This window comes from Schistocerca piceifrons, chromosome 4, assembly GCF_021461385.2.
Source record: "Schistocerca piceifrons isolate TAMUIC-IGC-003096 chromosome 4, iqSchPice1.1, whole genome shotgun sequence".
NCBI classification, from domain to species: domain Eukaryota; kingdom Metazoa; phylum Arthropoda; class Insecta; order Orthoptera; family Acrididae; genus Schistocerca; species Schistocerca piceifrons.
Window position 1 is genome coordinate 17,064,343 of NC_060141.1, and position 16,443 is coordinate 17,080,785.

The following is a 16,443-nucleotide window of genomic DNA, read 5'->3' on the forward strand; positions in this document are numbered from 1 at the left end:
GTAGACCGCTCCATTCGCACCATCAACAGGAGAGGCTCTGCTGACGGTATACTACGCCTTCCACAAAGCTGGCAACGGGTTCTACACAACGCTGGTGACTACTTTGAAGGACAGTAACAGGTGCAAACATGTAACTCTGTTGTATCGGTTGTAAATAAATAGTTCCCAAAGTTCCAACCCTCGTATAAGAGCCACTATTTACAAACACGGGCAGAAATGGTTACTCATCATCTCAGCACATCTACAGCCAACTATGCCGAAGTACATATTTCCATAATGTTCCAGCATCTAGTCACCTGGGATTCTCTACATGGCAGCAGATGCAGGTATCACTGGCCAGTCCCTTACTGACCCATTAGACACCACGTGGATTCACTGTAAGGAATGCCACGGATGTTAGCAGAGTGCCGCAATTACCTCTGGGGCATCCGAAATAGATTACACCTGCGGCAGCGCCACGCCTGCAGACTGGAAGCGACCTCTTGGGAGATTTTCCAAGTACGCAAATGACGATAGGTCACAGAGTACATCACCTGATATGCTGTCAGAAACGCTATGCCGACCGCTGAAGCCTCAGAAACTGTAACTTTGCTTGTGGAACACATAACTTTGAAGCAGAGAGCACCCCATGTGATGATCTCTGATGATGGAAAAGTTTTCCAGTCGCGAGTAGTATCAGGGGTAACTTCACATTGTGACAACGCCCACATGATGACAATTGTGTGCAGCCCACAGATGAATGGCCTCACAGAAAACTTTAATAAGACGCTGACAGATACGCTATCGATGTACTTTGATGTGGACCAGGGAGACTGGTATATAATACTGTTTGTTGTGAGATTCGCACACAACTCAGCGAATCAAGATACTGCATGCTTCACTGTAGCGAGGCCAAATGCAATGTATCCACTGTTCTTGTTTCAGTCGGACGACAATCAAGATTGGCAAGTGGAACAGATGACCAGAGCTAAAGAAGCAAGGCAGCTGGCTAGCATATAGATTCTGCACACCCGAAGAAAGGCCGGGAGTGCTGTAACGCCAAGCACTGGCCAGTCAGATTCAGCCTCGAAGACTTGGTATAGATTTTTAGCCTACGTGGGAAGTGTGACTGTTGGAAAAGTTAATATAATGTAACATACCATTCATCACTTGGCAGACGTCGCATGCATAGTCGAGGATTATGAACCTTCATTAAGAAGACAACAATTCAGAGACTTACTATAATCCTCAGGTGCAAACTGACGATGGGAGATTCTTGTTCAAGGAAACTGAAGGCCCACTCAATTATTGTGAAGCTTCGATGGGAGGAGCGAGCTTTGCTACTTACCATACTGAAGGATATGTGACAACATGACCCAAACTTGACGCTGCTCCAGTGCTGCCATACGCTGGATGTCTAACAAGAACTTGGTGTAGGTCGCTGTACTCGGCTACTCGGCTCCAGTGAGAATATCTCAAACTACGGGACGCTTTTCTCCAAAGGAGTGATCAATGCCGTGAGCTGTGCGGCATGTAATGTTGGAGTAGCAGTTGGGGTCAGTGGCTCGCATACTGGGGGTCGCCGGTTCAGACCTGTTCACCAGCAAATATTTACTTAGTATTTATCATCTCTATATAGTTCTCGAAATTTCTTATGTTTGTAATGTTTGCATACTCTGGAATATTCAGTGTTCATATAAATAGCAGCACCCTCCGTCCAGGAGGCAGCTGTATTCTTTCTGTATGATGGTCTCCGCAATAAATGTGCTTGCAGTGCTAAGTGTTTCACTTCACTGACGACCCTGCTTTAAAACTTGGATTTGATTGTGGTTACGTCGTGCCAAAATGCACGTGTGCCCACCAGATGGACATGCTGGTTGGATAAATGTTAAACATGGACAATAGACTACTCGAGAACGCAATGCATTTTCGTGTCTCATCAGTAAGGTGGATAGAGAAAGGTAGATGCAAGACGGACAGAGTAGCAAGGGTTGCATAAGGCAGTAGGGGTTTTTATAAGAAGAATATAAAACTTAACACCAGGAAAAGATTTTTGAAAACTTCATAGGAGGCACAGCTACGCACGGATCCAGAACGTAGACAGTACGGAACAGAAATGAACCAGTTTCATAACTGTCCGTCTGTACGATACATGTTCTCACTCAAATTCGGTGTTACTGGTGACTGTTCTATGTCAGCTGAATTGATCGAGTAAGGAATGAAGACGACCTATGACGACTCAACGACAAAAAATTCCTAGCAAACAATGTAATGAATTGGTGAGAGAGAAGAGTTGAACATGCGGTTTAAAAGCTGTGAGCTGTCTGGGGAAGTTAACCTTGCATTACTGCGCAACTGTTTCACCAGGCATCCAGTCTACCTTACCAAATTCCCAACCATACTAACATTAATTATAAACTTTTAATCGTCATACGACAACCGGTGATATATATATACATAAAAAAGAGAATTTAAATAAAAAGAAATAAATCAATTTATATTTGGAAATTTATTTTATCATTGGTCATTGAAATTTCAGCATAGTAAACTTGATTCATAATTAAACTGGTGCCTTATTTAGGATTGTGTAAATGTGAGTTTTTAAACTTACGGAACACATCAAATAGGGAGCCAAGATTAAGAGACTACATACAACACTGCATTCAATAAAATAACACACGAAGAACGTTGAAACATATGCAAGAGGAAATTAACCACAACCAACCGATTCAGTTTTCACCCAAAGAAGTTACGTTCGTAGCGCAATCCTGTCCGTCATGTAATTACCACACACTGGTATACTAAATTCATACTAACTCTCTGTGAGATCTTCCCGAAAAGAATAGCTGAGGGCTACTTTGATGCTTACACCACATGCTTCACGTGGTCAACTTGGTTTATACAAAGAGTGTGACTCCACAATAATTTTGATAATTAAAATAAATTAGATCGAAAAGCAATTTGCAAAAGAAAAACCTCGAACTGATTACTATCGTCTTACTATTAACCTAATGGGTCAAACAATTGTATAAGCACGCGGTACTGGTCTCACAAAGTACACCCCACGTGGGTTGAACATAAAGAAAAGTTGCTATATTGAAAAATATTGTCAAGACGAGACGTTATAACCTCACGCACATTCGCATTTAAGATTGATGATCTTAGTTAGAGTTACTGATCAACACGTGGTTCCACTTTACTCACAAAGTAGTGACAAAGTAACTACTGGAAGATATTCTGAACTTCACAGTCGAAATACACTGCGTTGCAATTTAACATAACATTAGATATTTTAGAGCTAAACCTGAAATAAACGTGATTAAATTTTCAGTTAGGCTGAACTTAAGAAATCCATTGTCCTATGGACTTAGCAGAGAAGCGCTTAGCCGGAGACCTTACCACTTCAGACGCTCGCCACGGACAGACCTGCTGGGCTCCTACCGAGCGTGCTTCACAAATACAAACGGAAGTGACCAGAGAGACAGCTTCCTACACCAACATGACAAGGGACGGACAGGACCATACTAAGAATAGAAACCTCTCTGCTTTTAGAAAGCGTAGCTACCCGTGTTCCGACGGTGGTCCTACTGTTCTCTAGCAGACAGGCTTGTCTGCTACACTCAAGCATGCAACTAGAAATACATTTGCTCATTCATCCTCTCACACAGAAGGGAAGGGGGATGACAGTATCTTATCATATACAGTATATAAAAGAAAGCGGATGTAGGTTCCGTATGAGACTGTGTGACATAAATTGCATGTCAACTGTGTTTTAAAGTGTAGTAGTGTGACAGATCGTTCTTGTTTACGTGTTAAAGTAACACGTTTCACTGCTCAGTCTCCTCCCAGATAGTCTGAAACACCACAGTAAATTTAGAAGAGGAATTTATGCCGTAAATGACAACAGATTTAAGAATTTAACATGAAAGGAATCCAAGAGAGACCTTTCACCTCGTCTGCTACCTTCAGAATTTCGCAGTTCTCCTGCACACCTTTCTGGACTAGCACTCCTGGAAGAAAGGATATTGCGGAGAAATGGTTACGGCCTGGGAGGATTGTTCAGAACGGATTTTCACTCTGCAGCGGATTATGTGATGGTTTGACACACATGAACTGTTAATGTAAAGTGGAAATTGTTTTAGATGTGTCACCTGTTGACTGGGTAACCTATAAAAGTATTTCTGATGTCAAGTTCGTGATTTTAAGTTTCACTGAATTACGTGGCCAATAAATCACCCCAGCTACAACTGAAGTGTGCACTCAGCCCTTGTGAGGCCAATGGAGGAGCTGCTTGATTGCGAAGTAGAGGCACTGCTCACTAAAACTGACAACGGCCGAGACAGCGGCGTGCGCATCTAGTGACGCCAAAGGGCTCAGGATGACACGGCGGCCGGCCGGTACCGTTGAGCCTTCAACGCCGATGTTTATTTGTTACAAGGGAAGTGTAGTTATTAACGCTACCTATCTCAAATCCTACGAAATACGGCACACTTCCAGACATTCTTTCAATCTAAAAAAAAAGAAAAAGAAAAATAGATACCACGCGCGCTGACATTCACCTTGATGTCTGTGCAGTTTATGGCGAAAATTTTACCAATGGTGTTGCTGCTGCGAGTGATTGACGCTTCTAGTTTATTATGAAATTATGTTAACTATTAAGGAAGGAGGTAACCGATTGTATACAGTCGTCAACGACCTAAAACCCACAGTATAGGCTCGGTTGTTACGTACTTGCTGCTGCACGTAGATGAAGATCTTACCACGCAAATGTGAAATGCCACCTAATGAAGAGGTGTACTTATGGTTCAGTTCAGAAATAGGCACAACAACCGATTCAGCACTGCAGGGAAATGTTAAAGAGGCCTCAGCGCAAATTGAAATCCAACAATCTGGCATGGTAAGTCCCGGCATGATTTTTCCGCATGACGACAGACTTTTGCACAATGCCTCGAAAATTTCAAATCTTTTCCTAAACATGAAACTGTTTTTTGGATGCGGTATTTTGCCAGCGATGAGGAGCTTTTGGAAGCTGCTGACCTGCATCTGCGCTTTACTGCGAGGTAAACAGAAAATGTACCACCGCTGCGATGAGCGTCTTAGTAACACAACGAGACGCGTGGAAGAGGCCTTTAGAAGCGATGCAGAGGCTCGGATTAGGAAGAACCAAGAAGGAAGTCAGACTGCATCTTTTCAGAGAGACTGTCCTGGTTGTTGTTTGTTCCGTTTCGGGAAACCAAGGGCAGGGATTGTGGGACCATCTGGTTGTTGCGTGTTCAGTTTAGGGAAACCACGGACGGGGATTTGAACGGTCGTCCTCCCGAAGGAAAAAGAAAGGAAGATAGAGTTTAACGTTCCGGCGACAACAAGGTCATTAGAGGAGGAGCAGCCGCTCGGATTAGGGAAAGGTAGGCAAGGAAATCGGCCATGCCCTTTGAAGAGGGCCATACTGGTATTTGCCTGCAGCGATCTGGGGAGATCGTGGAAAGTCTGTACTCGGACTGCCAGACGGGATTCGATTCGTCGTCCAACTGAATGCAAGTCCAGCTTGCTAACCACTAAGTGACATAGCTAGGTAATACTGCAATTAATTTAAATTGAGAAGTGGGTTACTTTGGTGTTAGGGCTGTAATGGTAGGTACTGTGATCACTGGTACCTTAATATGTACCTTCTTTAGTGTGCCAGTTGTTTTTTTCTCCGCGTATAAGAAATTAGATTAAGAAGAGGGTTACGTCGGTGTTAGGGGTTTAATGGTAGATACTGTGACCATTGGTACCTTAATCTGTACCTTCTTTAGTGTGCCAGTTGGTTATTTCTCGCCGGCCGCTGTGGCAGAGCAGTTCTAGGCGCTTCAGTCTGGAACCGCGCTGCTGCTGCGGTCGCAGGTTCGAATCCTGCCTTGGGCTTGGATGTATGTGATGTCCTTAGGTTAGTTAGGTTTAAGTAGTTCTAAGTCTAGGGGACTGATGACCATAGTCCCATAGTGCTTAGAGCCATTTGTACCATTTTTTTGTTTATTTCTCTGTGCCTGTCTTCCCGTAATCACGTCATATAATTTACTGCCTGACGTTTTCTGCACGGTCGTAATTGCACCAATAAGTGACACTTGTCAATATAGACCAAACGTTTTGCCTCCGCACATCCGCACTTCAACACCTGACCCGTTGAGTAGGGGAAAATAAGCATTAGTGGGTTGTTTTTGTCACACGTACTTGGAGGTACTAACCAACGTAAAAACATTAGACTCCTAATAGCTGCAATTACTAGTCTGTAAATGAAGTAAGTACTGACGTAATGTTGTTCAGTAAACTGTCCTCAGCCACCAATAAAAATATCTCCATTTATACCTCTGATAGAATACGCGTATAGTAAGCAGTGCTTATAATGCGTATTTTCTTATCCTTGCTTCTATTAGAATTGACCCCACAAAAAGTTTCTTTAGGTTCCACGAACAGGGCTCGGTGTCTATCACAACAGAAATCTGAGGGTTCAGACTTCAATATGTCATCGATACCAGTATTTTTACTGTGACTTATCTTTTATTTCACCTCTGTCAATTATTTTTATCTGTGAGCTATTTTTGTATAACGACAAAGCTCCTAAAATCTTTATTGTCGTTGGTATGGCCATTGCACATTCTAACCTTATATACCAGTAACACAACTAGTTTTTAGCTGGAACACTTCTTTATTGATTACACATACACATGAATTCATCAGCAGTAATAATCAGTTAAAAACATTTGCATATCAGGGCCCCATCCACAATTAGTAATTACAATATTAACCGTCACACTTGTGACAACGGCCTCTTTACGTGCCGGTAACAACAGATAACTAAATGTTTACAATGTCGGCTATCGCCTTTCTCACTCAGTTTTACACTTACTGAAAAGGTAAACTTAATTTGATGCTATCTGACCTGAAGGGCACTATTAATTGTTCTGTTTACACTTAGCATTCTACTACACTCAACGTCCGGAAGATTCTAGACTAGGCAAAACGTCTATTTGATGAACATGTGATGGACGCGAGCAGACGTTACTCTATTACTATTTCACAAACACACGATCGAATGGGTGAACTTATACTCAACTTTGGGCAGTAGGAAATCTTCTGCCTAAAACAAGCCTCTCGCTGAATGGAATAGAGAAATCGCGCGTTAACGGGGTCCGGACGGCCCTGAGTTCAAATTCTGAGATTTCCGTCACACTGCAAGCTCGGGGGCGAGGTTTGCTCGCGTCGACCATTATACACGTTTCTGAAAACAGGAAAACACAAGCAGCAGACACACTGTAGTATATACAAGCTACACAAATATATAAACAGAAAAGCAATACCTTAATATAAACATATTACAAGTTAACCAATGAACAGAATTAAGGAGCTTAGTTTCCTTTGATAAAAAAAAAGAAAAATCTAGATACTACGTGAAAAGATGTGTCAGTCCACACCCAATGACTTAAGGTTCTGTGTCTTTGCTGGATGGCTGACACCACATAAATCAAACATGCGGTACCTAACGTGACAATCAGCCTTCAGGTAGGTATTTGAAATTGGAATAGGGAACTAATGTCACTTCAATACGCACAAGAAATTATTAAGAAACAACAACTACCACTAATTCGTAAAAGCAGAAAATTCTAAATCTATAAATTAAGAAATGACGTTCAAGTGAACCAGCTACGTCCAGCGTGCTACTAAGCACCAAATCCAAACTTACAAATGCGAGGCGCTATTTCTAGCCACTTCAGTAACATAATTTCATGGCCGTTCCAGAACATAAATCGCCTCGCAGCACTGCAGTGAATGTTTTGCTGGCCACTGGCACGAGCAACTGCAACAGTCCTTAAGTACGCAATAATATTCACTAAATACAGAAGGAGGAACCCACCACGAAAGCTTGGCGATTAATTTTTTCTTCTTCATGTGAAATTCACACGCCATCCATCCACATAGCTCTCGAGGTATTGGCAAATGCTGTTCACCACTGGCCAGCCGTGTCAATGCAACTGTAATACCTTCCGGCAGCGGCCCATGCTTCTTCGTTGCTCCAACTCAACTGGTCCTCACGGCATATGGCCGTCCACGTGACACAGTGTCGCCAACTCCCCACAACATCGAAAGCACGTCACGTCACAGACTGAGTCGGTTCATGCGCGGACCCACTCTCCTCGACTTGCGCACGCGCGCCACCATAAATAGCGTGCCTCAAAGACGCAAACAGAACAAGGCACAGGGACAACGATCAAAGTTGGAAGTAAGAATCGATATCGCCTGGCGCCAGAAACCCACCGTCTCAGTCGTGCTGCGATACTGATGTGCCAAAAAGACAGTGGACGCCTCTGGAATGCAGTAAAAGAGCGATCGTGCGTGGCATGGATTCCTACCTGGGTGTGCGGAGGTACGTGCTGGCACCAGGTGCCGACGCGCGCCCACGCAGTTCCCGCCAATTGCGGCCGATGGTTTCCGAGATCGGAGCTGGCGCTGCGTAGCGTCCGTAACGTCTTCTAGCGAGTTCAGATCACTGGAATTTGGTGGCCAAGACATCAATTTGAGTGCACCATCATACTTCTCGAAACTATGCTGAAAGCTGGAAGATTCCATCATAGTACATGCAGCATGAACGGTTCAGACGGTCTGCAATAATACTTGCGTAGTCCACCCAGCTGTCCTGGTGGCTTCGATCGCTACTACAGGTTCCATAGAGGTCCATCTGAATGTCCCCCCCCCCCCTCCCTCCACCGGCCTGCAGCCAGCGTCAGGGGTGTATAGCGGATGTTCGGAGCAAGAGTTCGCGCCCTATCCGCATGCGACAATCAACCTGGTCTTACAAGGGGAGGCCGCCAATTGTGAAATTCAGATTCGATTCATACTGCGCATAATAAAAGCTCATGGCCAGAGATTTAATGTGGAAAAGCACCAATATGCACTTCTCAGCCGTTGTCAAGAAAATCGACAGTTAAAAGAAACCGTTGCGGTGAAATACTCTCTACGATTAATAATTTTCTACAGCGTCGTGGTGCAGCGGTAAGCGCTCGGGTTCGTAATCCGAAAGTCACCGGATCGAATATCGCGCTATGCAACCTTTTTTTTAGTATTTGTTTTTTGTAACTCAAATATATATATATATCATTATGTTTTCCGCAAACAAAGTTGTATTTCACAAATGTTATTAATTGTCTTCACAATGTTAACCACGTATAGTTAACGGAAGACGTAGAAACGATATTCCGAAACGAATACGTATAGCGTAAGTCAAACGTTCGAACTAGAATAGAGACCCCACGAACACAAATTTGCTGTGGCAGGTATGAAATATAAACTCCGTTACTCGCTCGTTACACTTGAAGGACAGATGTTGAATGGGCCGAAACGAGCCGCCGCATAACAGCGTAGTTGCCTGCTAATTTCGAAAGAAGGTAGATGCGGTCCCTAGCGCAACTTATAACATCGTCGAAAATCAGTGCGGGCGGGAGAGCTTTGGTACACCCTGTTAAACAAACGGAAAAATGGAGGCGGTACAATTGGAGAGCGATCCGCCTTCACCAACATACATAAGCAATTCATTAATAGTTTATATATATATATATATATATATATATATATATATATATATATATATATTTTAATTACAAAAAGCTAATAATAAAAAAAATTGCATGGCGCGAGATTCGATCCGGCGACCTTCCGATTACGAACCCGAGCGCTTACCGCTGCGCCACGACGCTGTAGAAACTTATTAATCGTAGAGAGTATTTCACCGCAACGGTTTCTTTTAACTGTCGATTTTCTCGACAACGGCTGAGAAGTGCATCTTGGTGCTTTGCCACATTACACCTCTGGCCATGAGCTTTTATTATGCGCAGTATGAATCTAATCGGGAATTTCACAATTGGCAGCCTCCCCTTGTTAGTGAGAAACGTGATTCATCTGACCAGGCAACGGATTTCGAGTGATTGACGGTGCAATCTGACGATACTGCGGCCACTGCAGTCGTAATTGACGATGCCGTTCGGTCAACATGGGAAGACGGGGTGGGGGGCCTACCGCGGAGCGCCGTCTTCAACATCGTACGCTGAAAAGTGTAGTTGGAAACACTCGTGCTGGCTCCGGCACTCTGCCGGCGCCACTTGAGAGTACTCTGGCGTCAGAGCTGCCACAGGTCGCCACATATCTAGTCCAAGCACCGTGGATAAGTGCAAGCAAAAAGTATTACCTGAAAACAAAAAACAAAAATGGAAGAGCGTACAGGAAATTAAATTTTAATAGTGTTTCTTTTTCATGAAACTCGATGCAAGGTGGATGGCGAACATGGCAAAAAAGAAAAAAAATTGACGAAATTGAAAAGAATAAGTTAAATATCAGGTTACCTTCCATTCAGAAGGCTGTTGCACGCAGCGACTGTTATATTGACTTGTAAATAATAGATTTGAGCTATCAGTCATCCTTTTGAAATTTTATTGGCAGATCTAGATTTCAGCTAGAAACTAGCCATTCTCAATGCACAATCATTTTTGATGAATGCATGTAATGCCTGGTGGTCGGGCTTCATGCACAGTTCATTGAATATTCAATAATACATAAAGTGTAACTCTTCAGGCTTTCCCGGCGATCTAATGACATCTTGGGTTGTCGGCTGTTCTGCCGGATATCAGCGTCGTACTTGCACGATATTTCGGTCACGCAGCTCGTGGCCTTCATCAGGCGCGACCTGAGACTGCTCCTCGAGTGGACCTGGTCCCGTATTTATGCCTATGGCCTTCCCCCTCCGCCAACGGCTGCAGGCGCTTCCTCTGTGGTCCGCGCCCATTCCCTGCGACCTGCTGGAGCGTTGCTGCTCCGTTTTCCGTCCGCTGCGGTTCTAGGTGTTCCCTCTGCGGTCCCCGCCCACCAAACCCGCTCCAGCACCTGATGAAGGCCACGAGCTACGTGACCGAAATATCGTGCAAGTACAGGGTGTTTCAAAAATGACCGGTATATTTGAAACGGCAATAAAAACTAAACGAGCAGCGATAGAAATACACCGTTTGTTGCAATATGCTTGGGACAACAGTACATTTTCAGGCAGACAAACTTTCGAAATTACAGTAGTTACAATTTTCAACAACAGATGGCGCTGCGGTCTGGGAAACTCTATAGTACGATATTTTCCACATATCCACCATGCGTAGCAATAATATGGCGTAGTCTCTGAATGAAATTACCCGAAACCTTTGACAACGTGTCTGGCGGAATGGCTTCACATGCAGATGAGATGTACTGCATCAGCTGTTCAATTGTTTCTGGATTCTGGCGGTACACCTGGTCTTTCAAGTGTCCCCACAGAAAGAAGTCACAGGGGTTCATGTCTGGCGAATAGGGAGGCCAATCCACGCCGCCTCCTGTATGTTTCGGATAGCCCAAAGCAATCACACGATCATCGGAATATTCATTCAGGAAATTAAAGACGTCGGCCGTGCGATGTGGCCGGGCACCATCTGCATAAACCACGAGGTGTTCGCAGTGTCGTCTAAGGCAATTTGTACCGCCACAAATTCACGAAGAATGTCCAGATAGCGTGATGCAGTAATCGTTTCGGATCTGAAAAATGGGCCAATGATTCCTTTGGAAGAAAAGGCGGCCCAAACCAGTACTTTTTGAGGATGCAGGGACGATGGGACTGCAACATGGGGCTTTTCGGGTCCCCATATGCGCCAGTTCTGTTTATTGACGAAGCCGTCCAGGTAAAAATAAGCTTCGTCAGTAAGCCAAATGCTGCCCCACATGCATATCGCCGTCATCAATCCTGTGCACTATATCGTTAGCGAATGTCTGTCGTGCAGCAATGGTAGCGGCGCTGAGGGGTTGCCGCGTTTGAATTTTGTATGGATAGAGGTGTAAACTCTGGCGCATGAGACGATACGTGGACATTGGCGTCATTTGGACCGCAGCTGCAACACGGCGAACGGAAACCCGAGGCCGCTATTGGACCACCTGCTGCACCAGCTGCGCGTTGCCCTCTGTGGTTGCCGTACGAGGTCGCCCTACCTTTCCAGCACGTTCATCCGTCACGTTCCCAGTCTGTTGAAATTTTTCAAACAGATCCTTTATTGTATCGCTTTTCGGTCCTTTGGTTACATTAAACCTCCGTTGAAAACTTCGTCTTGTTGCAACAACTGTGTTCTGGGCGGTGGAATTCCAACACCAGAAAAATCCTCTGTTCTAAGGAATAAACCATGTAGTCTACAGCACACTTGCAAGTTGTGAACAGCACACGCTTACAGCAGAAAGACGACGTACAGAATGGCGCACCCACAGACTGCGTTGTCTTCTATATCTTTCACATCACTTGCAGCGCCATCTGTTGTTGAAAATTGTAACTACTGTAATTTCGAAAGTTTGTCCGCCTGAAAATGTACTGTTGTCCCAAGCATATTGCAACAAACGGTGTATTTCTATCGCTGCTCGTTTAGTTTTTATTGCCGTTTCAGATATACCGGTCATTTTTGAAACACCCTGTACGACGCTGATATCCGGCAGAACACCCGACAACCCAAGATGTCAGTACATAAAGTATTTTATACGCTGACGTGGTACGACACCTGGAAGACATTTTAATCGCGGTTGTGGTTGTTAAAAACACTGTATTGTTCACGGTAAGCTGCAGTTTTAGTGAGTTGCACAGCACGGGGCCCGCGAGTATTGCTGCGTGACCGCTCTGACTTGGGAGTCAGTGACGACAGCCGGCGTGGCGCGGTGCGGTGTGCTGTTGCAGGCGGCGCTGGGCTACCTGCGGCGGGGGTCGGCGCGGCCGTCGTGGCTGTGCGGCGGCTCCCTCATCAGCCAGCAGTTCGTGCTGACGGCCGCCCACTGCTGCACCAACAGGGTCTGGTGAGTGGCGCGTCGCCTGGCGCCAGCGGCCTCTTGCACGTTCCCTGTCGTGAAGCGTTTCAGGGTGGGCCAGTTACGCGTACATAATGCTCCACCAACTTGAACAATACAAACGATCCACAATGCGGAGAAAAACGATCTGATAATAAGGTCAAAGAGTAGTTACCGGTCATCTAATCGACCAAAACTTTCCAATTAACGATGTGCTTGCCACACGCGGTGCGCTGCATTAATAGCGCCAGCAGTTGGCTTGACGCCAGTAACCTGTCCCACTGCGCACTGCCTGCCGTGAAACGTTCCGCGGAGGGCCACTTAGATGTATTAGGGTGTGCTTACAAGTACAGGGTGTTTCAAAAAGGACTTTACGGTTCTAAGAATTCATATAAATTTACTGAAAGAAGATATACAGCTGTGTTTCGTATCTTAAACCAATGAGGTTTTATGTGGTTTCCTTTGGTTATCCTACACACGTCCAATCACATCTACATCTACATCTACATCTACATCACAAGTCAATTTTTTCCCTAATTCGCTGTAGCATTGTAGGTGTAACTTGCTCAGTGGTGGCGCAAATTCTCGCTCTGACAAGGGAACCTCCCCATCGCACCCCCCTCAGATTTAGTTATAAGTTGGCACAGTGGATAGACCTTGAAAAACTGAACACAGATCAATCGAGAAAACAGGAAGAAGTTGTGTGGAACTACGAAAAAATAAGCAATATATACAAACTGAGTAGTCCATGCGCAAGATAGACAACATCAAGGACCGACTGAACACAGGCGCGCCGTGGTCCCGTGGTTAGCGTGAGCAGCTGCCGAACTAGAGGTCCTTGGTTCAAGTCTTCCTTCCAGCAAAAACTTCAATTTTTTTATTTTTAGACAATTATCAAAGTTCAGGCACTCACACATAATCAACTTCGCTCTCCAAAATTCCAGGACATGTTCAGATTTTCTTGAACATATGCAGGATTTGACGGTCTACACACGAAAATTTGAAAACGTAAAAAACGTATGTTTTGACAGAGCACAGGGAAAAGTCTGCGAGTGTGAGACTTTTGGATTCATTTGTTGCAGTTTATGTGACAAACTCTTATGTTTTCATCACTTTTTTGGGAGTGATTATCATATCCACAAGAAAACCTAAATCGGGCAACGTAGAAGAATATTTTTACCCATTCGCCAAGTGTACAAGTTAGGTGGGTCGACAACATATTCCTGTCATGTGACGCACATCCCGTTACCAGTGTCGTATAGAATATATCAGACGTGTTTTCCTGTGGAGGAATCGGTTAACCTATGACCTTGCGACCAAAAGTTTTCGGTTCCCATTGGAGAGGCACGTCCTTTCGTCTACTAATCGCACGGTTTTGCGGTGCGGCCGCAAAACACAGACACTAAACTTATTACAGTGAACAGAGACGTCAATCAACGAATGGATAGATCATAACTTTGCTAAAATAAAGAAAAATTTATCGCTTGAGCGGAGACTTGAACCAAGGACCTCTCGTTCCGCAGCTGCTCACGCTAACCACGGGACCACGGCGCTCCGCGTCTCGAAATGTCCATGATGTTGTCTATCTTCGCGTGGACTACTCAGTTTGTACATTTTGCTTATTTGTTTATAGTTCCACACAACTTCTTCCTGTTTTCTCGATTGAAATGTGTTCGGTTTTTCAAGGCCTATCCACTGTGCGAACGTATTACTAAATCTGAGGGGGGTGCGGTGGGGAGGTTCCCTTGTGAGTTCAGGTAGAGAAGCCGTCACAGGAAGTACAAACACGATATCTTTGAAAGATCCCCACAAAAAAAAAGAATCGAGTGCTGTCAGCTCTGGGTAACGTGGGGACTACGCAACTGGAGCATCATGGCTAATCCATTGACCTGGAAAGCGGTCACTGAGAAAATCCCGGACGATAGCCACGTAGGGGGGTGGTGTACCGTCTTGCACGAAGTAAAAACTTCGTTCTTGATCATGCTCATCGATCTGTGGTATCAAAAATTGTTGTAACATATCCAGGCACACTACCCCATTGATGGTTCTCCCTGGGAAGAAAAGGGACCGTGCACTTTGTTCTTGCTCAATGCGCAAAAAACGTTCAATTTACGGCTATCACGAAGATGTTGCAATGTTTGAAGTGAATTTTCACTACCTCAGATCCTACAGTTATGTGTGTTAACCTTGCCACTTTGTGAAAAGTCGACTCGTCAGAAAAGACGTTTTTGTGCAAGAAATGTTCATCTTCATATAATCGATTTAGCATATCTGCACAGAAATTCTTGGGAGCTATTTTATTCGTGTCTTTCATTAGTTGCACGATCGTCAATCTGTATTGTTTCAAATGCAAACAGTTTCTCAACACACGCCAAACTGTCGTATGTGGGATTTGCAGTTCGCGAGATGCACGCCGGGTCGACTTCTTCGGGCTGCCGACAAAGCGCTGTCTCACTCCCTCAATGACGTCGTCAGATGTGCCTGGACGACCTGATGGTTTTCCATGTTAGATAGATACACAGATAGATTAGTACTTGTTCCATAGATAATGAATACGACACTTCGTAATGATGTGGAACGTGTCACATTAATAAAAGGTGTCTACACAAGATACTACATTACACAAAATATTACATGACACTTAATATTTTTAATTTTTTTATGGGCGTTGGGGAAATTACCCACCGTTCTAGGACATTACTCGATTTTTTTTACGACTGGTGTCAACGTCAGCATTAACAAACGCAATATCAGGTAATTGTCTTCTCAAGAGCTATCGAATTCAGTTACAAAAAGTATACAGTTCTATTTTAAACAACGTACTGGCTTCAATATCTCCATTGATATCAGCGCTAAAAACATTGACCAAGCGAAGAAAAAAAAAAGTACGTGCCCCTCGAGGCTCTAATATTTGTCGAAAACTGCGTTTCAAAATGTGTAATCGTTCACGAAATAAAAGAGGTGTTATGTCCTACGTGACTCACCCCATATAATATATAAGACGCCTCACCGCGAAGGACTTATCCGAGTAGGACGGAAATCGGTTGATGTGATGAACATGTTCAGACAAACAAATATTACAGTTTCATAGAAATTGAGTGATTTATTCAAGAGACAGCCGCGCGGAAGGGTCCAACATCAGGCCACCGTCACATCCAAAAATCCCACAAATCTCGATAGTGCACGATTCGAGTAACCGTCAAATTGGACGCCAACAGTGAGGTCCCACTCAAAAGACTGTCTGCTGTATCATACAAGCGCGTGGCACCACTGTATCCTTCATAGTGATCACTCAGCATTTGACGCTGTTCGTACCTATACACGGGGTGTACCGTAAATACTGCGGAAGTGGAAATTGCTATTGATATGTGGTTTTCACAGAATGGATTGGAAGTCAGGGACTGGTATTGTTAGCCAACAACAGATGTAATCATACTTATAAAGCGTATTTTTCTACAAAAATACAGCCGCGCGGGGTAGCCGAGCGGGGGAGTCTTCTCATGGTTCGTGCGGCTCCCTCCCGTCGGAGGTTGTAATCTCCCCCTCACTTATCGACCTTAATGACAGTGAAAAATGAAACCGCGTGTACCTAATGGAAATTTG

The 16,443-nt window shown here is 44.4% G+C and overlaps 1 protein-coding gene across 1 annotated transcript in view; it reads left to right on the top strand.

Moving 5' to 3' along the window:
• The window catches only part of LOC124795543 (serine protease snake-like), a 141,802-nt gene that overhangs the window by 107,341 nt on the left and 18,018 nt on the right, over positions 1–16,443 (top strand). Inside the window, exon 4 of the mRNA XM_047259616.1 lies at positions 12,734–12,849. Within this exon, the coding sequence (XP_047115572.1) occupies positions 12,734–12,849 (116 nt within the window). The remainder of the gene's footprint in view (positions 1–12,733; positions 12,850–16,443) is intronic.